This window comes from Lissotriton vulgaris, chromosome 8, assembly GCF_964263255.1.
Source record: "Lissotriton vulgaris chromosome 8, aLisVul1.2, whole genome shotgun sequence".
In the NCBI taxonomy this organism is placed as follows: domain Eukaryota; kingdom Metazoa; phylum Chordata; class Amphibia; order Caudata; family Salamandridae; genus Lissotriton; species Lissotriton vulgaris.
In genome coordinates, this window is record NC_141696.1 from 346,326,537 (window position 1) to 346,353,424 (window position 26,888).

A 26,888-nucleotide genomic window follows, 5' to 3' on the forward strand; every position below is an offset into this window, starting at 1 on the left:
CATTGAATGGATAATACACGGAATTATCACAATTCCGATAACAACTTTCCGATTTAAAAAGTGCCTTGAATACATACCTACTGGCCAGTATGAACGATTGGGTAAAGGATATGTAAAATCAGAATGGAAATTGCCATACACACATTCTTGCTATAGTGACAGCGACAAAAATGTATTTCTTAGTGGTGAAAATTGTAAACATTCACTAAGCGGTATACTTTTGTGCCAAGGTATTAATTTACACGGAGCTTGTGATGGAAATTCTAACAACCTTTCATGCCACCAGCTAGTCACACCTGCAACTCAGATAGAGCCCTTCTTTATGCAACTTGCTAACGGGAGTTACATTCTTAGAACGGATCACAGATGTTGTGGCCTTGTTCCAGGGAAAAGTTATCTTGTAAGAGTAACATCCATGGTCAAATGTTGTATGCAGGCATTGTTCCCGAGCGGGCTTGCAGACACAGAGACTCCCATCTGGCCTCGTCTGAATCTCTATTCTATACGAATTGATACTTTAAGCAAAATGAAGTCTGTGCTTTTGCAGACAACAGTGCCCATAACGTCATCAAAAGAGACGTATGATCTCCTAGTTGCAAGGACAGCTACGGAAGTTCATGAACTTTTATCAACAAATTGCCCCATGCATTTCGTAGAAATGCTTAGCCAACTCCTTAACATGTCTAGTGCCACAGGCATCCCAGGCATATTTAAGACGATTTTTACGGGACTGCTAACACCTTTTCAAGCAATTTTGGGAATCGTTCCTAATTTTGTCCACTCTGTTTTTGGCGGCATACCCTTATTTTTGGGACTTGTAGCAGGGATTTTATTTTTGACCGTCCTGCTTCGTTATGGCAAGCCAAAGCTCAGACATAGCTCCTATGGGAATGGAAGAGACAATCCTAGCAATGCGCTACCGGGACAGGATAACTAACGTCCTTGCATTGGCCAGGCTGAGAGATCTAAACATGACCTGGTTCCTTTCATTCAGACCTATATGGCAGAACTGTATCTTACCGGTACTTCGATGTATGCTATGCGGAGATGAGTGCGTGTTGGACATCTGTCTTTCACTTCCATCAGCAGTACCAATGGACGTCGATACTTTGCTCAGTCCGATAACGGCTCACGCATTGTGTTGTCCCCAGCGGCTACCAATCCTGATGACGCCATTCGTTGAGACTCCTGTGCTACGACTAGGTGGTAACAGTGGAGCAAGTGACAAAAGCAACATCACCCAGGTACGACCTTCTGTGAGCATTGCTGATCCCGACTATGATGACAGCAATCATTTTCACACCTGCCAAGTTACAGCACTATCGAATTTGGTTGAAATGTCACCTGATTTTGTAGACCAATTCTTTGAGAGCCTGTCTGATATGATGTTCTCACCCGAACAGAAACAATAACTTTGAAGAAGCATTCCGACACACAGCGTTCCCATGAACTCTGAATTCGGCCTTCAGTTTTGAACAACAAAAACTGCTAAAGCGTTGGAACTCTATTTCCCCGTTCAAGCATTAATTCTTTTGAATTGAACACTTTTTAATATTGACCCTTTTTTGGCACGAACAATTCTTTGCTTAGGGTAAAAACTATTCTTAGAGAACAGAAGCTTCAACTTCTATTTCTAAACACATCTAGAGACATAACAAACTTACATCAGCCTCTAGCACATTTATTGCAATGCATTTATATGTGATGATTTATCTCGCCCTTCTTCTGTTTCAGAGATATTTCATGTGTAATTCTTTTTTGCATAATCGTTCATTGATTTCATATGCAATAATTTTTGAATGATTTCTATGCTTCAAAAACGTACAGTACCTATAATTTTCACGTATTACAATATACGCCTATTTCAAATGCATATATGTATTTTGGGGTGGGCAATGTTACACATGCATCTTATTGCTCTAGTTTTAGTAATTTGATGGACATGAACCCGTGGAGTGGTTGTTGTGTGCTTATCTAGGATCCTGATCGATACTGTGACCTTATGTCCCTATTCGGCTATAAATCCATTTATTCCCTATATTGGCATAACCGTTCAAGTGCGATATTCAGAAAGTCATCTCTGGCCTCACACGAACAGAGCCACATTCCAGAATAGTTTTCTCTGCCACTTCCTTTGCAACCAATTAGTGCAATGACAGAGCAGAAGTCACTATCTGAGATTCCTAGATTAACACTCCGAGTTCTTCAACAAGATAAAAACTCAGCAAACCTGGAAATCCCCGCTTGCTGTGTTTTGATTAGTAATGGAACTCTAATGAGCAACTGATAGCTATCACTTCCTAGTGACATCTTTAATTGACGTCTTATGTCCAGCAAACTTACGTCAAACATGGCACCTTTCAGGTATAAATATTACCAACGTTGCCTTAAGCAATTGCCTGTTGCTAGCTGTCTGCAGTACGCTGATGCTGCTGCTGTCCCGAAGCTGCTGATACCATTATCGCTGCTAAAGCTCGAACGATGGTGTGGTGAAACTAGGAGCTGAACAGCCGTCCCTCTGCGAAGAGCCCAGCAGATGCCAGCTGCCCGCGGACGCTGTCCCCCCTCCTCCTCCTCGACGCGCTGAAGAGAGACGCTGTCTTTCTCCTGCCGAGAAATCCAGCTCCAGCGTTTCTGGTCTACCCTTGCGGGTGACTGGGATACCGAGTTTCCCTGAAGGAGATACCAGACCTCCATCATTCTATTCAGAGGTATGGTGTTGACTAAACCCTTAGTGAGAATTCTTGAAGCAAACCTTGGCAAAACCAACTTAAACTAAAGCTACTTACTTACTCCCCTCCCAAGTATTAGGCTTAGGTCAGGTACACTGGGGTAGGAGTAGTTAGAAGCACCAGTTGAGTATTTTAGCCTAATGTATATATGACTGTATTTATGTTTTATTACTTTTAAACCATTGTATGGCTAAGAAACCATAACAATGCTTTTACAGTATTATTTCTCAATACTTATCTTACTCTACGTACTTTTTATAATAACAAGTCTTGCAATTGTGGCAATACATTTCTCTTGTACGAGAAGAAAGACTGTTCAATAAATGTTAACCCTTTATTGACAAACGCCCGTCTCTCTATTCTCTACATATTGTGAAAGTAATCTGCACTAACCTGACTGAGTAAAATAACTGTCTATTGTTTCACACGACCCTAGAGATTGACTCTTGATCTGAGGAGCAAAGTTGTCATGTTGCACGGTTGTTGGAAAACTGAATCCCTTCTTGTCTGTGCCAGGGAAGCTGATCACTTCCTATTTCAGTCAAGAAAGTTTCCAGTGACCTCTGAGCTAGTTGGTAACAAACCCAATTAAGTTTAGCATAGTCAGTGGAGGCCTGGAAGATCCGCACTTCTACGTCGATACTACTGTTTATGTTATTCCAATGCGCAGGGCCTAGTGGGAAACTAGGAACTACACTACAAGGGAACCAATCTCGGCAGCTCAGATTTTATGCCAGCATTTTGCATAGGTTCCCATTCTCTCTGTCGCCTGATTTTGTAGGCCAAATTCCAACCGTATTTGGGCCGGAGAAACGTATTTAGGGAGCTGAAATATCACTCGGAAGGAGGTTGTTAATATGCTGCTTAAAGTTGCTGCATCTCTTCCTCTTATTGACTCATTCCCGTAGGTGATTGTGGGCTGCAATTTGCCAAAGAATACAATTTAAATCCCTCTGAACGGTGTTTAGAGCAGTACATGGATTGGGCCCGAAATCCTTGCAGAAAGAATTTAAGTAGTATGCTCCCAGGAGAAATCTCTGTTCATCAAGCACAAATCTGGTGGCTACTACATGATTCAAGAAGATTAGGACTGGTGGGAGAGCCTTTGGTGTTGCAGCCTCATGGCTTTGGATTGATCTCCCCTTAGACATTAGACAAATTCAAACCCTGCTTCCATTTAGAAAGAGGTTGAAGACCTGGCTCTTACTGAGGGAGGAGTAACTTGAGTCTTTCTTTATCTTTTGGATAGGTCATCTACATGCACACTGACAACAGGATAAGTCTCAGCGCCAGGATACCAGAGGGGTGACAGCTGCGCTATATAAGTTTAAATTGCATTACATTACATAAAGCACCGAAGTCCTACCGAGGTGCTCAGCGGCCTCCCGCCTCCGAGTCAGCCTCGTCCACCTTCGGTCAACCACCGCAATTGCCTCCGGTGGTAGTATCCCCCAGCATGGAGGAGACCGAATCGACAGCTAGTGTAGGCCACAATGGCGCTTTTCTATCTGGTGGCGCCCATCAGTCCCAGATCGAACCTCTGATGGCCTTAAATCGCACTCCAGCGCTATATGGCAGGATGGACAGGATACTGTAGGAGAGTGAGCGTGCCGGTTCCGGGGCTCCTTATAGTGCATCCGTTGTGGCCGCCATCTTGGTCACGCCTGCCAGGCACAGAATGTTAAATTCCATAAAAAAATAACATATATTTTACAATAGCACAGAAGTGTAAATCAGTTTTCTTTGCTGTAGGTGACACAGTAATCAATACAAAGGTTCTTACTCTAATCGTGTAAGTTCGTCCTCCAACTCGGTCACGTGCCTCCAGGACCAAAACACTCAGTCCGGATTCATGAAGCAATTTTGCTGCAGATAGTCCTAGGAGATAAAAAGGAAACACGTCATTTCAGCATACATAGGCTTGGTAAAGAAATAAGTATTAATGTAATTAAGCCCACTCAGAAAACGAATTACTCACTACTAGGAAGCAAATGAAGCAGTTAAAATATTTATGCTTTCTTCAAATTGTTATTCAATATTTTTCATTACTGGAAAAATTGAAAGCTAGATAACTTTAATCAAACAAATAGAGGTGCACCACAACTGATATTTTCATGACAATGAGTCCTGCTCAATTTTCAGAAATTTCCAATTTTTCAGTTTATTTTCGCTTGTATAAATATCCAGTGGGTACAGCAAAAACAGCCAACGTGTTTTGTCCAAAAATTGGACTTCTTTAGGGCATATATTGTTCGTATTTTTATGATCATAAAAAAAAAACAATGACCATTGAGCATGCACACATCGGCATATATAGTGTTCCTATGCCCATGGATGGAAAGTGTCCAGGTTGGAACTTATGGTAATGAAAAAGATTGGTGCTGTATTTCGCAGCAAGCAGCCTCAATGATCATGATATTACGATAAGAAAAAACTTTACACTGTGCCGTCGTCTATTGAAGGTAGGACAATTCTCAAGCTCGCCAAAGCTGATGCTGCCTGATCACTACAGGAAATATAAGGAATGATGGTTCAAAAGGCTTGTATAGCAGTGACGCCATTACAAAATGTATAACAGGGACTCTCTAGATTCTTCATGATTGCTTGTATACTGTACCCTAGCAGTCTCATAGGAGTATTAACTCACTTGACCCCTTGACCCACTCTGACTGCCGACAGAGAAATAAATATTGAGTTACACCTAGTAGTATCACTTTCATGAAATTTTGTATTAAATATGGACAAACACTATAATTCCAGTTGTTGCTGAGTAGTGACAGTCGTGGCCGGCATGACTCACAGGTGAGGGGGCAGGGGGTCGCGCGGGGAGGGGGTTGCATGGGATTTGGTTGCGGGGGAGGGGTGGGGTGGTTGGTTTCATAAAACATTTTAAAATGTTAACTTACCTTCGCCGGTCCGGTCCCGCGTTATCTCTGCTTCTCTGCTGCTCCACACAGGAAGCAGGCAGCCTACCTCACCTCCCCTAAGTCAATTACCACGCTGCAATGGTAGCGTTGTAATTGGCTGGGAAGCCGACCACACAGGCGTCCATAGGGAGGCCATTTTCTCCATGTTGGCTGCATGCAGCCTACATGGAGAAAAGGGAGAGTGCGCATGTCTGGTTTGTCGGCCCTGGGGCTGACCAAACAGTCAGCTCCCTCAGAGTGGGCAAGCCACTCCTCCCCTGCCCTAGAGCAGGACTGCTCACCCGCCCCCAACCAAACCCTTCTGCTTTCTTGCAAAAGGGCCATTTTGCGATCGCAAACGGCCGAATTTTGTGAATCGCACCGTTTGCGCTTGCAAAATCCTTTGATGCATGTGCCCCTTAGACCCTCTCCACCACACGCATCCAAGTCAGGAACTAAGGCGTGATCATGAAGTGTAACTTATGCATTGCAAAACACATTATTCAAGTAGCCAAAAGATGCTTCCACATGATGAGAGGCCCTCCATGAATTTCCCCATACCTTGGGTATCCAAATTCTATGATCACACCAGTACTCGTCTATCTTGACCACTTTAATGCACCAGGGGGTCAGATAGAGTATCGCAGAATGGGGCAACAGAAAAAAAATTGTGGTTTAGCTTCCCTGCCAAACACGTGGTTCCTCTGCCTTATTAATAGGGGGAGGAACCCCAGGGTTTTCACTGACAGAGAGTGAGCATGTCACTGCGACTGTCAGTGTCCGTCCCACACCACTGAAGGGATCTGAGTGCGCGGACAGGCAGAGAGACATTTAAAACGTCTGGCATGTTGGGATGACCCATGAGTTGTGCTATCACTTCAGGAAAGGAATCTGAATAGTATAGTGAAGGATAGTGATGAGGTTGGATATAGACATTCCAATTCCAGGTCACACTGCATGGTCTACTGAAGACCTACATTTTATCTGCATCCTTTTGCATCTATGTAACTACCATATAACATCTGCCGTAGTTACCTACAACGATACCCCTTCACCCACAGACAATCCATCCGAATGGTGATCTTAGGGATGATGTTAAGACACAGAAGAGGAACACATACCTAACTGTGCATAAAGTTTGTAACAAAAACTCTTTCACAAAAAAAAACCAGAGGCTAGCAGTATTAACAGATGGCTGCCTGCCATCCAAAGGCTGTTTACAATTGGTGAAATTGTGAGAGGAACCCTTGCCTTGAGGTGTAATCAAACTTGAACTGAAGAGTAAATGCTGTTAGACGGTGAGCTGTAGTATCCCACAGTGACAGAACTTGTTTGTAGAACAGCAATGGTGACTCAAACCATATTTGATGCTGAAATAACATAAACTGGTAGCCTTATCGTGTAATGTTCTATAGGAGGCAGATATTTAAGAAGAAATGGTGAATCATAATGTATGGTATTTGTATCGATCCAAGGCGCACTGCTGGATAAGAGCTCCTTAGCTCAGGTCGGGGTCACACTGGATGGCAAAGTAAATCATTATTTGGAAACGAATACCTGTTGCCACTGGAAAACTAATCATCGAACAGTTTAGTTGAGGACCTTGTTGGTTTTACTTCCCCTGTGCAGAAACACTTACCTTCTGAGCCCTACCTTGCTCATATCAAAGGTTAAGGTCATTAGGAACTGGAACAAAGGTCTGCATGCAAAGTTCAATTGTATCAGCAAGTTGTAACCATAAAAGCACAGATTAGTTCGTGGAAACTACAGTCTAAGGTCATGCCTGTGCTTCTTAATTAACTATGCTAATCCACCCCCAGCCCTACCGCAGCCTTGTTCTTCAAGATTTCCTCCTTCAACGACTCCCACTCCATTTTCTACCATCATATTGCAGAGCATTATGAACTTTCCCTCTTACAGCTTTGCAGCTAGGTTTGCCCTTTGTACAGCAAAGGCATACATACAAACAATGGTGAACCGCACAGGGGACCAATAAAGTAACTGCTGCTTCGATAGCACAGAAAAAAACAAATTATTACAACATCTATCCATTTATTAAAGTACAAAAAGTGAAAGTCAAAGACTAATAAAACCAGACAGCAAAAAAGCAAAACAATAAAACACTAATGTTTTAATCCTTTTGATTGAAAGCACAATGAAACCACATTTAACTAGCCTGCATCTGTAACGAAATTACGTCTGCTAATCAATGACAAGCCTCTCGATAAAAGTCGGCTACTAATTAGATGACCTTTTAATATAACTAGAAAATATCAGCTTCAATTGAGTGGGTACTTACTGATGCAGAAAATTAGGCCATTTACACAAGGTAAACAAGTATGTAATGAATTCAAGAAGAATAAAAAGATTTCAGATAAAAACAAATAAGCAGGTTCACCTCATAGGCCACCGTGGAGGAGTGTGGCTCAATGGTTAGAGCGGCAGACCCTGATGCAGAGTTCTGGCCCGGGACCAGGGTTCAATTTCCCACCTCAGCGGGTCTTGGGCTCAATTTCCTCGGACCTGACAATTCTCGGTGCCTATTCTAATCATGGCCCCCACGCTGCAACTCTGGGCGATAGCTTGCTTAACCTCCTCACCCGCCCCAACATCGCTAGGATGCCTGGCTTCACCCTGGGGGTGCCCAGGAGTGGACACTTCACAGGGAAAGCCAGGAAGGGTTCCACAGCGGTATGAGTAATAGTGCCAGGAAACCGCTTGGTGGCAGTGCGCTCTACAAATACCTTGACATTTACATTACTTGCTGAGGTACATTGTGTTGCACAAGGGGGAAAACACAGCATAAAGCCCTATCTTTTAAGATTTGCCTGCTGCTGCGGTCATCCTCGATGCTGGAGCTCTAAAAACTGCCTTGTGTGACACACACCCTCGCGGAGGTATGTGTGTACTATCTAGCATAGCATCTGTGCTGGAGTACACATTCTTAAGTCTAGACAAACCGAGAAGAATCCCACACACTAAATGTGTGCTGTTAACTTTACACATGCAATACACGTTTTTTCTAGAAATGGAACCATTTTTCCTAGTTAACACCAGCGGCGGCCAGCATGGCTCGCCGTTGTGCAATTTACCGTTGCGCCGGGTCCCGCGTCTCCATATGTGCTCTTCTCCATCTCAGACGGAAGCACAGCCATTGACCAATCACAACACCGCAATGCAGCATTGTGATTGGTAGGCACCCAGGATCTCCTGACCAATCACAACGCTGCATTCCTGGCTGGACACTCAACCTAGGAATGGGACCCTGGGTATTGTTCTCCATGCAGGCTGTAATGCAGCCTGCATGAAGAACAGGGAGAGTGCGCATAACTATTTTGGGCAGCCCGAGAGGACCGAGCTAACAGTCATTGCGCACTTAGGCGTGGACAAACCACTCCTACCGGGCCCTGCTCCAAGAGCAGCCCCGCCCACCCACCTGCAAATCAGCAAGAAGCAGCATAACATGATAATAACGCAAAGTTATTATCATTTTATGTTTCTGCTTCGCACTTCTTAAAAGCAGTGGGGCGTTGTTCCTCCATCATAGGGCCAGGGTACAGGTAATTAGTTGTTTTGAAGGATGGGAATGTTGCACTCATGGGTTCCAAATCTACACTGCTCTCCGAAGATTGGTAAATGTGTTCCCTGCTCAGACGCCAGAACCTGGTACTTACATCCACTCTGATTGTGTCTCTGTCTTCGACCCTATACAGCGCTCCACTGACATTTTTGCAGTTAACAAATGCATCAAATGTACACACATATAGGTTTATCTATCCTTACTGATCCTCTGCAGCAAACATTTGATAACTCAGCTAGCACGATTGTGTCTTAGATTCCATGAGCCCATGAAGGTCACTGTCTGGATAGACTCTCAGCACATTGCATAAAGTCTAATTTTTAGACAAAGATGAGCTCAGAATTTAACTTGTGGAAAATAGGCGAGAATGGCCACCAGGGCACACGTAACTATCAGACATGGCACCTACTTCCTCTAGCTCTCAAACTTGAATGGACATATGTGAACTGCAGATAGAGGATTGCAAGATGTATCTCAATCTTTAAAAGATCATACTGAAGATAAGAATTGGTAAACAGACAAAATATCGACTTCAAAATATCGAATGGACAAGATATCGACTTCAAAATATATAATGGACAAAATATCGAATGGACAGAATATAGTCATCAAAAATATCGTTTTTAAGGTAAGTAATGTAATATCGAATTTTATAAATATAGAAAGTCAAAATATCGAAGTATATAATATAGGTTATTAAAATTATCAAATTTTTAGTAATATCGAATTTTTGATAGTGTTTTGTGTGTTAGTATATGTGTGAAAAGTGTATATTTATGTTATCATTTATTTTAAGTAATGATCTTTATGTTATTTAATTTTTGCGTACTTTAATTCTGTAGCGGGTTGTGGGTTTATAGGGGAATAGGGTGGGAAGTAATTTAATTATAATTAATCAAATATTTAAATGTATTTATTGGCATTTATTTTGAATTAATTGTTAATTAATTTTTATTTGCGAATTAATTATATTTTAATTGGCAATTAATTTTACTTAATTGATTAATTGATAAATATGTTAATTTTACTAATTTTTTTTCCGTAGCAGGTTGTGGGTTTATAGGGGAATAGGGTGGGAAGTAATTTAATTAAATAATTTAATTTATGTATTGGTATTTATTTTTAATTGTCAATTAATTTTAATTGCTAATTAATTCATTGTTAATTTGTACTCTATATTATGTCAGTGATCCAGAAGAATTATGTCAAATAAGGAAACGCAGAGATCCCATCTGGATTGAGGAAAAAAATCAACAGACACTAATGATATAATCATTTTAGGGTTAAATGGTAGTCATCAACACGTCCCTTTGCTGTGAAAAACAGATTTCTTTCATATTTTTCATTCTCATGCCAAGAAAAAACAGGCACTGACATTTGCTCAGCTTGTTCTTTAATAAGTGGGTTTTGACAAATAAAACAGTCAATAACTGCCAAAATGTCAGTGAATTCCGCCTTTTCAGAAAATCATGTTGATCTATTATACATCAATGCTATTTTAGTGGATAATAAATACGGCTGAGAAAAGATATATTTCTGGAAAAAAAATGCTATTAGAATCCCGCCTCACTCATAGAAAACCATTGATCACACATTAGGACAGTCATGTTCAATGAGTGACTATGGAAAATAAAAAAGTTCTTTCTACGTGGTCTGAGTATAGTCGCTGCCATTGGAATTATTCATTTTGCGGACATCGTAAATTCTCAATATATATGATGGTACACAATAAATTATTGGCTACAAAATCTGCAGATTTTATTTAAAAAAATATATACTTCGAGCTGAAACGACTCAAGAGTTATTAGAAACTCTGCTTATGAAATGCAGTGCAATGTATGTACCTTTGGAAAAATTAAATGATCAACTTTCACATATTTATTGCTGTGCCGGGGAAGGTGATGGACTGATGAAGGTTGTTAGATCTGGGGGTTTCTAGTTGGCAATGGAATGCACCTTTGTCCAAATAGGGACCCTTACTACTAAGTCAGGATAAGGTGATTACACTCCTAGATGACCCCTGCTCACCCCCTTGGTAGCTTGTCACGAGCAAACAGGCTTATCTCAGAGGCAGTGTGTTAAGCATTTGTGAATATACAAAGTAATACAGTGAACAAACTACAGATGGACACCACATAGGTTTTATAAAAATATTAGTCTTTATATAGACTTAACACAAGAACACAAAGAACAAAAATCCACAATACTGTACTTAAGATTGACCTAAAGATGGTAGAAGTTGCTTAGTTCAAGTTGGTGATAAATGCGACACAGTTCTCACTAAAGTATCTTGATGCGTAACGCAAAATAAACAAAAGGCTTGCAAAGGGAGATGTGTCGGTTCCGTGCTCCAGGGGAGATGATGCGTCGCGCCTTAATGCTTGCGCAGAGTAGGGGATGCATTGTGATCCTTACCAGTGTGGGAGTAATGCGTAGGTTCTCGGCCTGTGGCCCAGTTGCGATGCGCAAGGTGGTGCCTCGAAGCGATGCGACAATCCTGGTGCGATGCGAGAAGATGGTGCCCTTGATGCGACGATGCAACGATGATGCGTTCACGCCCTGGCAGCCTTGTGACCACCCTGTACTTTGGAGCCGCGACAGGTCCTGCGACACGCTTCTCCAGCGATGCGATGGTGACCCTCTCAATGGCATCATGCTTCTCCGTGATGCAACAGCTTCAAAGGCACGCTTCCTGGGTGATGCGGCAGCGGCACGCTTCTCCGGCGATGCGACGACTACAGCTGCGGCGTCGTCACGCTTCTTCTCGTTGCGTCGCGCTTCAAGCTCCCAGCGACACGCAGGCTTCTGCAGATAGAATTCCCAGCAAGGAAATTCAGAGGGGAGCTGGAGGTGAAGTCTTTTGTCCCTGAGACTTCAGCAGAAGGCAAGCGCAAGTTCAAGCCCTTGGAGAATATTCTGTAAGATGATGAAAGTCCTTAAAAAGCTCCTTCTCCTATTCCTTGGAAATAAAGAAACCCCTACAGGCCAACCCAGCAAACAGCACACTGGCAGAGGGGTAGTCCAAGCTCCTGTATCTTACTTGGTTCTTCTCCTTGGCAAAAGGTTTGTCTTGTTCCCAGATGTGATCTTAAGTTCTTGGGTCTGAGTTCCATCACGGCCCGCACACCGCGCCAGCGCGGCGCTGATTTCACGCCTGCGCAGCGTGTTCTATTAAGTGGGCGGGCCGTGACGGAACCGTTCCGTCGCAAGCACAGCCCACCTGAGGCTCGTGACGGAGCGGTTCCGTCACGAGCATGGGAGCGCCGCGCGGCCCCCCCCCCCCTTAGCACTGCGGCAGAATAGCCGACGCAGCTAAGGGGTTAAAATGCATTAGTCTAATGCCTGATGCACGATACTTCACAAGGCTGCTGAGGGGCCCCCTTCATGTACTGAAGACTAGGGACTGCGAGAGTGTTTGTTACACCCTTGATGTAAGGCACTTTCAAGACCTTCACATAACCCACATTATTTTTTTAGGAAAGCCACGCTTTTTGTTGCAGATGGCAGTTAAGCGCAGTTTTATACGGCAATGCAAAGTTTAGAAGGACATCTCCCTTTGATGTGAACAAACACATTTTTATAATGTACTTTAAAAATAATATAATACACTTTTTAAATGCACTAACGCGACCTCAAAGAAAACAGGACACAGCCAGTCATTTTTTTAAGTGTTTTTTTTTATTGGATAATAAGGCTAACAGCTCCCCTAAGGCTATCTTTACACCTTAAGCTGTTTGAATATGTGCAGAGCTTACTTCCTGTCAAAATGAGAAGGCTGCACTAAGAAGTTTTTAGTGTGCGAGAGGTGAGAATGGTTTCTGGGCGTGTTTTCAAAGGACTCTGCGATGGTATAATAAAGGTTGCGCTGTAATGAAGATCGTTCTAATTGGTACTAGCTGAATGTGGGCATTTTGTTGGTTTGTAAACAGTGAGTGATTGGCTTTAAAACAGTGAGTGATTGGCCATAAACAGCAGGATGGAAAAGCTTCCCTCAGAGAATGCAACATCTTTCTCAAGCAAGCAAGCCCTTTGTTGTCGCAATGAAAGCACATTTGCTGTTTTAGGCACTCACATGAGTTTATAGAAGAAATAGTTGTAAAATGTCCACATACGCCTGTATACCATTTTGAAATTGTATTAGCATTGTAAACAAGCTCTTGGCTTTGGCAAAGGCAGCCGCTTGTTTATAATTACATTGCGCTTTCACTTTAAGTGAAAGCGCGATGCAAAAATAAACACTAGCTGCCTTTGCCAAAGGTGAATGCTAACAAAAAAGTGCGTAGCGGCTAATTTGGAGACACTGTCTCCCGCCGCCAGTAAGAGATCCAATCCCGCTGGGCATGGATCAAAGGAGGCAGGGTGGCAACAAGCAGCGATTCACATGCCTTCAGTGCAATTATTGCATTGCCTTTGGCATAACTTGTGACGCCAAACAACGTGCATGAATAAAAACTGAAGGCGGAGCTGGGACGAGGCTTCTGGAAACGTATCGATTACAAGAAGCCTCGTTTGACGAGAGCAGCGCATGCGCTGCTTACTTCAGGCCGAGACCTAAAAATACAAGGACACAGACCTCATCTGTTAATGCAGGATCAACCTCCCTCTATCCATCAAGACCTTTCCAACCTTACTTTAATTAGGAAAGAGCTGACCATTTTAAAGAACACTATCCCATGGCACAGTAAGAATCCACTTTTGCTCTACAAACCTGGCTACCTCTTTAATCTTCTGTTGACTATATCTGTGCCTTTGACACTGTGCTGCATTATGCTGCCCTTCATCTAGTATCACACTATACGAATGTCACATGCATCCTTAAAAAAAGTTGTTTCTTTATATTTACTACTTTCTTAGTGTTCCTTGGTGTCCTTCAGTCATTAGTCCCTTCATTGTGACCCTTCTAGAGTACACAAAGTGAAGTCGCTAGGGTTTAGCAGGAGCTCTGGCTGAGAACAATCCTCACACGGACTTTAGTATGTGGACTCCAGTGGGACACCACATAGCTAGTACACATAACCTCATTTAGAGCAGGACCGCGGGGCAGAAGTGTTACAGACAAAGCATTGGTGGCATATGAATCCACAAGGGCGTGACATACGATGAATGTTAGAACTGGAGGTCTCTAGTTGGCAGAGGTAGGTACCACTGTCCAAATAGAGACCCATGATTCTAGTCAGGGTAAGGAGGAAACACTCTTTAGATAACCTCTGCTCACCCCCTTAGTAGCTTGGCACAAGTAGTCAGGCTTATCCAAAAGCAATGTGTAAAGTATTTGTACCAACACTCACAGTAACACAGTTAAAACATCACAAACTGACTCCACAACAGTTTAGAAAAATAAAGGTATTTAATCTAAACTACACAAGACCAAAACAACAAAAATCCAACATACACAGTTCAAGAATATGGTTGCGAAAGAGTTCTTAAAGTTGCGAATAAAATAATCCACAGTTGCGTGAAAAGTTCACAGTTGTGTCACGTTTAGCCAACAGTACCTTTAAATGCAACAAAGTTCCAAAGCAGAAGCTGGTGCGGTGGAAAATAAGTGATGCGTTGCTCCTGAGACCATGGGGCTTTATGGGGAGGAAGGCGATGACTTATATGGATTCCGGTGCGTAGGTTCCGTAGTAAGTTTGTTCTTGCAAAGGCACGATGCGATGATCTTTAGGGGCTGCGACGATCTCCGGGGCGACGATGCGTGATCCAGTGGCGATCTTCCTCTCGCAGCTCCCCGATGCGATGGCTCTGCGATGATGTTCGCAGCGACGTGATGCTGTCTGCAAGCAGGTGGTGCCGCGATCTCACCCAGCGATGACAGGCTCTGCGACGATGCTCGCAGCGATGGTGATCTTCCTGCAAATGAAGGATGCAACGTCTCCGGCAGCGGCAAGAGGCGCTGCGACGATCTCGGCCTTCGTAGCGGCAGGAATTTCCTCGCGCTGTCGGAGATGCGCTCCGCAATCGAGCGATGCGATAACTTTTCGTAGCAAAGTCTCTCAAATCTTGGTTTCCAGCTTCCCAGCACAGGTACAACTTCCAGAGGCACCACAACTGGCCCAAGCACTCTAGGAAGGACAGAGCTCTCTCAGCAGAGCTCAGGGAAGCTGGGAGTGAGGTCCTTTTGTTCCTGGGACTTCAAAACAGGGAGCCAGCTCACAACAGGCCCTTGGAGATTCCTTCAAGTAAGGGGACAAAGCAACAACAAAGACCTTCCCCTCTCCTAGGCAGAAAAGCAACTGCAGGTCAGTCCAGCATTACACAGCAGGGCAGTCCTTCTTCTTTAGTCTTCCAGCTTTCTCCTTGGCAGGTGTTCCTTTTTGTTTCCAGGATGATCTAATTTTCTGTAGTCAGGGGTCCTGTACTTATACCCCTAAAAGTCTTTGATCCCTTTGTGTAGGAGGGCTCTGATCCCGGTCTGAACCAGTTCTGGGTGTTCCTTCAGCACTTTGTTTTCCTGGCCTCTCCTTTCCCTTTCAGGGAAAGGGGCAGGGTCGTCAGCCGCCCAGCAGGAGGTGGAGCCAGCATTGTGGAAGGCTGGCACAGCCCTATTCAGGCCAAGGTGCTTCCCCCTCCCACTACTCTAGATGCAGATGGAGCTATTCAGAACAGGGATGGCCCACTCAGACTCTGGGAGCCACCCAGCCCCTGTCACTCACAAACCAGACAGTCAATTCACAAACAGGCCAAGGCACACAGAAAGGTCAGACAAGAGAACAGCAACTTTCTAAAAGTGCTGTTCTCAAACACAGGATTTAAAAACAACCTTTCCTAAAAGAGGTGTTATTAAATTCTGAGTCCTATCTTGCTCCTATGGGAAGATATGCTGGTAGCCACTGTAGCCAGCATCCCCCGTGATAGCCTATGGGGCAAGATAGCCTTACAATAGTGAAAAACGAAAATGGCTGTAATTCACTACCAGAGCAAGTCACCTGCAGAAGTACATGCTCTACCTTTCACATACCCTGCGCCCTGCCCAAGGGGCTACCTTGGGCCTTCCATAGGGGTGACCAATGTGTACAGAAAGGGAAGGGTTAGGCCTGGCCAGTGGGGACACTGACCAGGAGGACATGGCAGTTTACAGACTGCACACAGGCCCTGCGGTGGCAGGCCTGAGACACCATTTTAGGGCTACTCATGTGTGTGGCACACTCAGTGCTGCAGGCCCACTAGTAGCATTTGTTATCACCAGCCCTGGCACACTCAGTGCACTTTACTAGGGACTTCTTGGTGACACAAATATGCCAATCATGGATAACCAATCACAATATCAATTTATACAGGGAGCACTTGCACTTTGACACTTAACAGCAGTGGCAAAGTGCCCAAAGCATCTAAACCAGCAAAAACGAAATCCAGCTCAGCATAAAAAATACAAGAGGTAGAGGCAAAAAGACAGGGGGAAACCACGCCAAAGACGCCAGGTCTAACAATGAACAACTTAAATATAGAACTGCAGTTACAAAATTAGCCATTAAAGTTAGCCATGCAGAAGTTATTGATGAAGAAGTTATTGATGAATGAAACATTTTGGCTAATGGCTACAAGTAATTTTAGGATTGTCTACTAACTAATTTGTGAGGGAAGAAATAAAGACAATATGATAATTGCCTAGTGGAATAGACTTTGTCTTGACAATGTATGTGAAACAATTTTAGAGGCTGTTGCTCAATCATTGTGAAAAAAAAGTGTTGTCAACCCGTGTTTATATTTCCCTGAAAGCATGAATGGTCCCTTGCAATATATCATTCTAGTGAGGCATTCTGGCAGACAAGAATGGCTTCCTATCAAAATAGACATGGATGGATTCTTGAACGCTGGCTGATTTGGTTCTGTGTTTTTATTGCCTTTCTCAAATCAGGTTGTAAATTGAATTTGCTTTTTGCTGTTTGTAATGGTTTTAATTAATCAACAAAATAAACTTTACTTACGGATTCTTGCAGTCAGAAAGTACAGGCATGCTCATGCACACTTAAGGGCTGATTTAGACTTTGGCAGATGGAGGTAAATCCATCGTTATGGCAGTGTACTTTACTCCTGCCATACTGAGGGCCCTCAGCCTCCAAGTTTAGAGATGCCGCTGGCCAAGCAGACATCTCTTAACATTAGCAGGAACGGCTGTCTAAGCAGTTGCAATCAATGTATCAAAGCTTTGGTGGACAGTATCGTCAGAAAACAAAAGTGGAATTTTGTTTTTGAAAATACAAACATTAATGACTTTTACACAGCAGGAGTTGTCTTTGGTAGTTCTCAGTGCCCCTTAATGGCAGATTTGACCTGGTGGTAAGGGTCAGTGAAAACTGGCCATTTGGCTGCCTACGTTAAATTGGATTGGCAGTCGAATAACTAAACCTCCAAAAGCCCAACGGAAGAGGGGCGGAGACAGCATCGTCTGTCGCTGACACACATAAGTTTCACCGGTCTGCAAAGCAGGCAGGTTTACCTTCTCTTGGCAGAGAAAGTACTTTGTCACTGTTGCGACGGAGTACCCTCCCTGCCAACAGAATAACCTCTCTGCCAAACTCTAAATCAGATCCTTAGACTCTTACATCGAATGCTCGGCTTGAAATAGTTTTCTTTTAAAACCTACTTTATTTTGAACAGCACCACTGATTAACACACTTAGGCAAAGACTGGGATTTCTCTGACAGTCGTTGTAATTAAATGGACCATGGAGTATGAGGCATTTTAGGAGCATAAAGAGCCTTTATCTTACAAGAAGAGCATGAAACCACAGCCTGAGAGAAAGATAATGCTTCTACTGTTAAACACTTTAGGCTGTTTACAGCGTTTTATCCAGAGGGGAGAATAGTCTCTCTTCGTTCTGTCTTTCCAATGGGATTAAGTACTTTGTAATGCATTCAAAAGCTGTCACATAGTCTGTTTCAGGTTCCTAATTCATGCTTAGACTGAGGAAATGAAGAGTGTAGTCAATAATTTAAGTCATGGTCACGAAAAAACAAACTATTTTGACTGCAAAACATGTAACATTCATCTTAGTATATATGTGAACTATGTAATTTATATTTCCAAACTTTTGTTGGTACTTCTCCCAGTTCCCCCACCTCTAAAAGCCCCTTTTTGCAAGCCTGAAGAGGCACAGGAATAAAAAGCTTTAATAATTGGTGCTTTTAGGGAATGAATACTGAATAAATGTGATTTAATAAAGGACGTGTGATGCTTTAAAATATCTTAAGAGTTTTTTAAAGTTATTTTGTGTGCAGGAATTGATGCAAGGATATCTGATCAGAACTGTGCAAGATATATGTGTCATGTCCTTGAAGGAGAAAGCTGAAGAGATAGCAAGAAAGGTGTGTCTGCTTCTTCCCCTCACCATTAGCATCTCAAACAGGAACACAAGTCAGTCCTCGGATAAATTCGTGCTTAGTTGTCCAGCAATGTTATTCACCTACCTCACCCGACAGTAAGTAGCAGGACTTCCTCAGTGACTGGTGCTGCCAGAAGTGAGGTATTTCAAACAGAGCTTAGACTGGAGAAGAGGTTTCCACAAGAGCAAACAGCATCTGTGTTCATTTTGTGTTGCTTGAGGTAGCTAGTATCCACTCTCTGTGATAAACATGCCAGTGTAGCTGTTTCTTCTTCTGAGATATTTGGTGGCTGTACTTCCTAAAAAGCTGTGTTTTAAGGGTGCCCCCTTCTAGCCGTTTGCATGCAGATAGCCTCGCGACTGGGTAACTAACAGGCTTAGAGACTGGGAACATTTGCATTTCTTCACTTTTTTCCTGCACACGGAAATAGTTTTCATTGCATAAAATATTCCAACATTCCCTCTAGTGTGCAAAATGTTTTAGGAATTGGCCCATGTATTTTTTTAACCAATTGTTGGTCATTTTAATTTCTCTTGTCCACTTTCTCATCACTACAGCGAACCAGCAAGTAGTCCATCTGCTGCAATACATCGTTTGCATTCAAAGACTACACAACAGCTGTTTTTGCTAAAAGAAATCCAGCATTTTGTAACAATACCACCCAATTCCCTTTTCAACCCCTAAAACATAAAAACACCATTACATTGCCTGAGGTCAAAGGGACCTTACATAGTCTGCTAGTGGATGCTACATGTGTGCACTGATTGGTGGTTGCATCTGCTGTTTCTATTGGATCAGGGTTAGTGTTCTCATTGGTTGGGTATTTGAGGGTACTGATTGGTTCATGGGTCAGCTATTCTATTGATGTAGTGCTTAGGGCCAGTAATCTTATTGGTGGATAGGCGTAGAGTTTTGGATTGGTTCGTGGTGCTGGGCTTTCGATCGGATATGGGGTTTAGGCTTTTAATGTGTGATTGACTGCTGGGACTCGGGTTAGGAATAGGGCTGGGGTTAGGCTTTCTATTGGACATATGGTTTAGGGTTTTGTGTCTGATTGGCTGCTGGACTAGGGTTGAGACTAGGGCTGGGGCTAGGTTTTCTACTGGGCGTAGGGCTTAGGGTTTCATGTCTGATTGGCTTCTGGACTCGGGTAGAGATTAGGCCTGGGGTTCGGCGTTCTATTGGATGTAGGGCTTAGGGTTTTGTGCTAGCTTGCCGGCGGCGCGCTAAAGGCAGACCCGTCTACACCTGTCCGTGCCATCCGGACCAAGGGGCCAGACACTATGCTCGGTCCATTACATACCCATCAGAAGCCCTCAAAAGGATGCCCTCCACTCACCTGGCCCTCTCCCATGAAATAGCTACATTAACAACTGAGAAGCAAATCTTTATAGAACTGAGAGCATTCCCAGAAATTCTGAACTCTGCCACCACCACGCAAATCTCACAGAGCTTTGTCAATCTCAAGCCTGCGCCCCTATCAATGTACAACCTTAATATACGCTCCCTTGTCAAGCACCAGCTTGACATCTTCCTCCTGCTCACTGATAAACCTGACATCCTTCTGCTGACAGAAACATGGCTGACACCTGATTCCTCCCCTGATATGCTGGCGGCGTTACCCTCTGACTAATATATCATCCATGCTAACCGCCTGCCTGGTAAACCGGGGGTGGGGGGTTGCAGCCACCATTCACACTAAACTCAAACTCAGTGCCTTGACCTGTTTTTGCCTCCTTGAGGCGGAGAACATAGTAATTCAACTAGAATCTGCTGCCGACACTTTCGTCTGTGTGCTAGTCTACAGACTCCCACACCAGATGCCCAATTTTCCCCTATCGCTTAGCAAACAGATTGCTATGCTCGTCATCGATCATGCCAAAGGCCTTCTCGTGGGCGATTTTAACTATTGGTATAATGACCCTTACGAAGGACCACAATCAGCTGAGCTGACCGATCTCCTTACCAACTTGAACTTCACGCAACAGGTTTCCTCCCCCACTCATCTGAAAGGGCACATCCTAGACAAAGTCTGGACGAACTGCCTGATAACATCTGCTCCCATAATTGTCCCTTCCATATGGTCTGACCACGATTTATTAAAGTTTACCTTGGTACTCCCCACCACTGATAAAACCCGCACGTTCGAAGGCGGTTTTGCTAGGAAATTGAATGCCATAAACAAAAAAGATTTTCTTGACACTCTGGCCAGCACAGCCCCACCACCTGGTCTCGACATCAATGCAACTGAAGCAAATCTCTCTGACTGTCTACTCGTGGCCAGCAACAAGCACGCACCCTTCAGAAAAATAAACTGGCCCGCTGTGCCGACGCCCAGAGATGGTTCTCTCCCAGCTTAAATCTCAGAAACTGGCCTTGCGCCTACTAGAGAGGCAGTGGCGACAGAAGTACTCCCCTGACAAGAAACTTCTGTATACCACAGCAAGGAAAGAATATATGTAGGCCATCCTCTCAGCCAAAGCTGCCCACTTCTCCGCACGTATCCATAACTCCAACAAAAGCTCCAAAGAAATATTTGCATTTATGAATGAGCTGTCCAACCCAGACAGAATCCTTACTAAGGCTACGCGCTCCCAAGCACTGTGCCACTCACTAAATGACTATATTATAATTAAAAAAAATCACCACCTTCAAAGCCAGCATTCCTAAACACTCCCCCAACATGACTTCCTCTGCCTAGCGCAGCAACAACTGCATGCTCAGCTGCTTCCCAACCATCAGTACCGATATCTTTCAGGACTTCCTAGTGAAAGTCAAATCAGGAGCCCCCTCGGACTGCTGCCCACCTGATATACTTAAAGATTGCCTCTCGGCGTTTCCGGGCCCAACCCTCTCCCTCCTGAACGAGTCCCTGGTTCCTCTTCTGAAAAAAACTGGATCTGACCCCACGATTCTGCCTAATTACCGTCCCATTTCCCTGCTCCCTTTTCTAGCCCAAGTACTTGAGGCCCATGTAGCTAGATACCTGTCTAACTTCTTGGAAGAATCTAAATACCTCAACCCTCACCAAGCGGGGTTTTGTCCTGCTCACTCCACTTAAACTGTAATACTAGCTGTCCTAGACACTCTCCATGACAACGCCGACAAAAGCTCCCCCCAGGCACTAGTATTAATCAATCTCTCCGCTGCCTTTGAAACGGTCGACCACACTATTTTGGTAGACCGTGTCAGGCATTCTGGCATTCAAGGTATTGCCGCTAGTTGGCTCACTTCCTTCCTGGAGGACCGTTCCCAGGCTGTTAGTCAAGGCCATTTCACTGCCCTTCAACGTAAAACTATGTGTGGTGTTCCACAAGGCTCCGCTCTCTCCCTCATCTTTTCAATCTTTACATTCTCCCCCTGATCCAGTCCCTCAAAGACAGGAAGGTGACTGTCTTCAGTTACGTGGATGACCTGCAAATGGCCTTCACAGTTGACAACTCACACAGCTCAGTCACCGAATTTCAGGCCACCATGCTGCACATTCAACACTGGATGGACCACAACCACCTTAAGTTAAATCCTGGCAAGACGGAGCTAGTCCTCACAGGGGGCAGCCATATGTTCTGCAGCCCACACTTCTGGCCGTCTGAGCTAGGACCTCCGCCCACTCTGTCCCCCTCGGCTAAAACACTAGGGGTCACCCTAAACAGTGATCTTTCAGTGAAAACACAGGTCAGCTCAGTCATCGCTAAATGCTTCTTCCAACTGCGGAAGATCAGGAAGATTCATCGCCTACTCACGCTGGAAGCCCTGATCCAGGTTGTGATAGCTGCTGTCCTGTCACACCTGGACTATGCCAACTCCGTGTACCTGGGCATGCCAATCTATCTGCTCAAATAGTTGCAGATGGTCCAGAATCACACAGCCAGACTGATCCTTCGACAACCCAGATGGCAATCAGCGACTCCTCTATTAAGGAAATTGCACTGGCTCCCAATGCCTCAACATTGCACTTTCAAAACAGGCTGCCTGATATTCAAATCTCTCCACGGTCAAAACCCCAAATTTATAAACAACCTGATACTCAGGCACACCCCTTCTCGCAACCTGCGCTCTGCTCACCTTTCATTCCTTTCCACCCCCGCGTTCAAACGGAAATGTCAGGGAGGATGCAGATTTGCAACCCTCGCCCCCAGACTGTGCACAAGCCTACAACTGAAGTCTCCATAGGTAATTGACAGAGCCTATCACAGCACCACCACCAGGTGTACATGCGCTTTACAAGTCATTCTTAACATTAACATTACTGAACCACACAAGCCACACCTATACAACCTTCTATCCCAGCTACCACACATTTCCACCATCACCTACAAACAGTACACAACTCTATCCTATGCCACTCTCCAATCCACTCATCACTAACACAACCCAAATCCACACCAAACTTAACTATATCCCATACAAACACACACTCCATACTCTAGTTACTCCTAACAGACCCATTCTTGACACTAACAAACCTAGACTCAGACTTCCATCATTTCTCCAACAAATACACTCCTCTTCTTCTTTCCACCACAATAACACAACCAAACAAAACTTACACTCCATTACACTGCCATGGCTTGGCAGTTCGGGCCGGACTGTTCCCATGAGGCACAGGGTCAGACTGATTTGCATATAGCCATGTCTGATCTGGGGTGGCAGAGTGGGCTAAAGAACGGTGATGGATCAAACCCAGATCTTTTGACTGGATGTGAGTGTATGATTGATTCAGATGCTCCGTCCATGACCACCCCCTTTTGTACCGCTAACTATAACCTATGCATCCTCAATGTACTGCTCATGGCCATATATTAGAATAGTGTAGAGTGCTGTGGCATACAGTGGAGTGAAGTGTGGTGAAATTGCATATAGTCGAGTAGCGTACAGTGGAGTTGGGAACAGTGAAGTGGGGTAGACTGGATTGGGGTTCAGTATAGTGCATACATTAGAATTGTGTACAGTGGAATCGCGAATACTGCAGTGGCGTACAGTGGAGTAGGGTAGAAGGGAATACCATATAGTGGAGTGCTCCAGAGTGTCATCCTATGGAATTGTATAGAATGGAATAGTGTAGAGTAGAGGGTTGTAGAGTAGAGTGGCATACAATAGAGTAGCGTGTATTGGAGTACCATACAGTGAAAAAAAGCGAAGAGTGGAGTAAAATAAGTGAAATAGCTTACAGTGATGTGGCGTAGAGTGGAATAGATTATAGTGGAGTAGTGATAAATGGAGTTGCTTACAGTGGAGTGGTGTAGACTGCAGTGGCATATAGTGGAATAGCATAGCATTGAGAGATGTATAAGGTAGTGTCTTACAATGTAGTGAGGATACAGTTGTAGAAGAAATTTTGGAGGACTATAGATTATGGTGTGCAGAGTAACTTATTCGGTTATAATAAAACAACCATAAAAGCACATATAAAGAAGTGTTAAAAAACCTATACATTTCATTTAATTAATAGTAATCAATCATGACTATGAAATCAATTTAAAACAACATACTTTTCCTAACATCAATTGATCATAAAATATAAGTTTCAGTAAAAAAACAGATATCTGGCTCTCACAATGTAAACAACAGACTCATAGCAGCAGTCGTAGTTAAAGTGCAGTATTTTTTAAACAAGGGTTTAAAGAAAGCAATACTGAGGTGCAAATACATGTCACATATAAGAAGAAAGTGCAAAGTGCTCTGTTTTGTAAGTTCATCACATGGGCAAGGGGAAACAGGGTATTTTTTTACACAAGGGAATGCTAACAGATGATGGACAATGCCTAATCTCATTCTAGTGAGTACGAATCGATGTGATGTTCTAGTTACCAAGCCTAAATATTGTTGGAATCCCTCAGCTTCCAGATATGAGTTATAAAACTTACTAGTTGTTAAATGCCCATGAATTTTTGGGCGTTCGTAATTTCTCTTCCTCAAAAATGTATATTTCATTTCAGTTTTCGGAATATCAATTGCTCCATTGGGGTTTTCCATAATATTTATGTTAAATAGATCTTTAAATGTTGATACTATATATTTAAGCCATGGGATCTTTAAGCAGTTGTCTAATTGAAGGCAATCGTTAATAATACTTCTGTTAAATATAGTTTCTTCCTTCAACCATATGGATCTCCATACAAGCAGTGGTCTCAACCCAAATAAATCCGTCAAGTAGTTGAGCCCCACTTTCCTATGCATTAAGTCAGAGGAAGCAGAAGTAGGTAGACAGAGTAACTTTTTAAGGAACCTGTTTTCCTCTATTTGCAAACATTCATGGTGGTAATGGCCCCATACCCCTGCACCGTGAAGTGCTATTGGGGTACATCTGGATTGATAAATGTGCAACATATCACAAATTCGGCGGTCCCCTATCTTAGCAGCAAACCTAAGAACATCGTATGCACTTTTAGCGAATTTAGACCTAACATTCATCATTTCCTGTGACCATATTCCGTTACCGATAAAGATTATCCCTAGGAAGCAGAACTTATCGACTGTCAACATTTTTTGTCGATCTACAAAAAAAGATTTTGTTCTCTCAGGGCTCAAACCAAAGATCATAGTATACGTTTTGGTTTAATTAATCTGCAACTTTCTGCCCTTGATGAAATCAGTAAACTTATATATTAACCTCTGTAGGCCTATTGGTGTCCTTGATAAAAGTACTGCATCATCTGCATAAAGCTGAACCGGCACATCTTGACCCTCCACCTGGGGCGCATCCGACTTTACAGTTTTAAGTGCAGCCTCTACTTCATTTATAAAAAGGGTGAAAAGAAGTGTGGCAAGAACACAGCCTTGACGGATGCCTAATTTAACCTCAAATTTAGAGGTGCACTCTCCCCTTTGGCCATATTGCACGGATGTAAATAATTTTTCATAGAGCCTTACCAGAAAAAATATAATAGACTCCGGGGCGCCAAGACCCAATAAATTCAGCCATATCAGGGCATTGTCCACTAGATCGAATGCACTGCTTAGATCGGCGAAGCAAAGATAGAGGGAACCTTGCTATGCACTGGTATAATTGTCAATTATTAGATCAAAATTAATGCATTGTTCCAGGGTTCCCCGTCCTTTCCTAAACCCATATTGGGACTGCGTTAAGATCCTATTTTCCTCAACCCACTCATCTAACCTAACAAGCAGGACCCTGCTCATAATTTTGATTGACAAATCTAAAAGGGAAATCGGTCGATAATTTTTGGCTTCAGATCTATTCCCTTTCTTAAATATGGGGATTATTATAGATTCGCCCCATGTTGGGGGTGCTCCTTCTGTTACGGCAGCATTAAAAGCTCTGTTTAATATGGGGTCCCAGAGTGCTGGTGTGGCTTTATACACATCTACTGGTACACCATCCGGACCAGGTGCTTTCCCTCCCTTGCTACTGTTATTTCCTTGCTCTATCTCTGCAAGCGTGATATCAAGAGGTAGAATTGTCCAGATGTCTGTATTCCTAGAGTCTGTTCTAACTGCAGCTCCTGGATTAAAAATACTGGTAAACTGTGCAACCCATGATTCACTACTAACATGGGATGTCATTTCAGGAACCTCATCGTTTTTTTAAAATGGTGAATTAACTGTTTTCCAGAACATCTGGCTGTTAGATGTATCCACTGCCATAGTTAGTTTGTCCCAGGCCTCATCTTGAAGCTCCCTCTTACTCCATTTTAATTGTAATTTATAAGCCAGTCTTAAATTTTTAACAAACAGTGTGTCCCTATTACTAATAGACAGAGCTTGTTTTAGCTGGTTCAGGGAGTGAGTACATTCGTGGTCAAACCACCCTCTATTCTGCATAGTATTAATATTTCCATTTATTTTACAAAAATGTGTTAAAATTAGCGTTGGTTCGACATTGTCATCCAAACTCTCAAAAATCTCAGTGTGACAAACCGTAACAATGTTTTTTAATACCTTGTCCGGGTTCACCCCTTTCCACTTTATCCTAGTACCATTAGGTCTACATGGAGTTATGTTGCCTATCATAGTTTGAATTTCTTGGCATCTATTACCCCAAATATTTAAAGACATAGTGATACAATTATGGTCACTTACTAATAGATCTTTTATCACTGGGGTGGTATAGGAGGATGCAATGTTTACAGATGCCAATACATGATCAATCGTAGTCTTGGCATTTCTGCCTGTAAATGTAGGTATAATGTTTCCATCTCCATCTCTTGCACACTGCAATATATCCATATCGAAATTAGCTATAAAAGAATTTAAAATCTCGCCATACTGATTATGCGGAAAGTGCACACAGTCATCACCTGTATCATTCCTGAACCCGCAAACCTTGGTTGCGGACAGGGGGCATAGTGGCGTATTAAAATCACCCACCCAAATAATATCA

The 26,888-nt window shown here is 43.3% G+C and overlaps 1 protein-coding gene across 1 annotated transcript in view; it reads right to left on the minus strand.

Annotated features, from left to right (window-relative positions):
- LOC147697031 (amine oxidase [flavin-containing] A-like) overlaps positions 1–26,888 on the minus strand; it is a 562,294-nt gene that overhangs the window by 382,120 nt on the left and 153,286 nt on the right. The window contains exon 2 of the mRNA XM_086934108.1: positions 4,516–4,610. Within this exon, the coding sequence (XP_086790234.1) occupies positions 4,516–4,610 (95 nt within the window). The remainder of the gene's footprint in view (positions 1–4,515; positions 4,611–26,888) is intronic.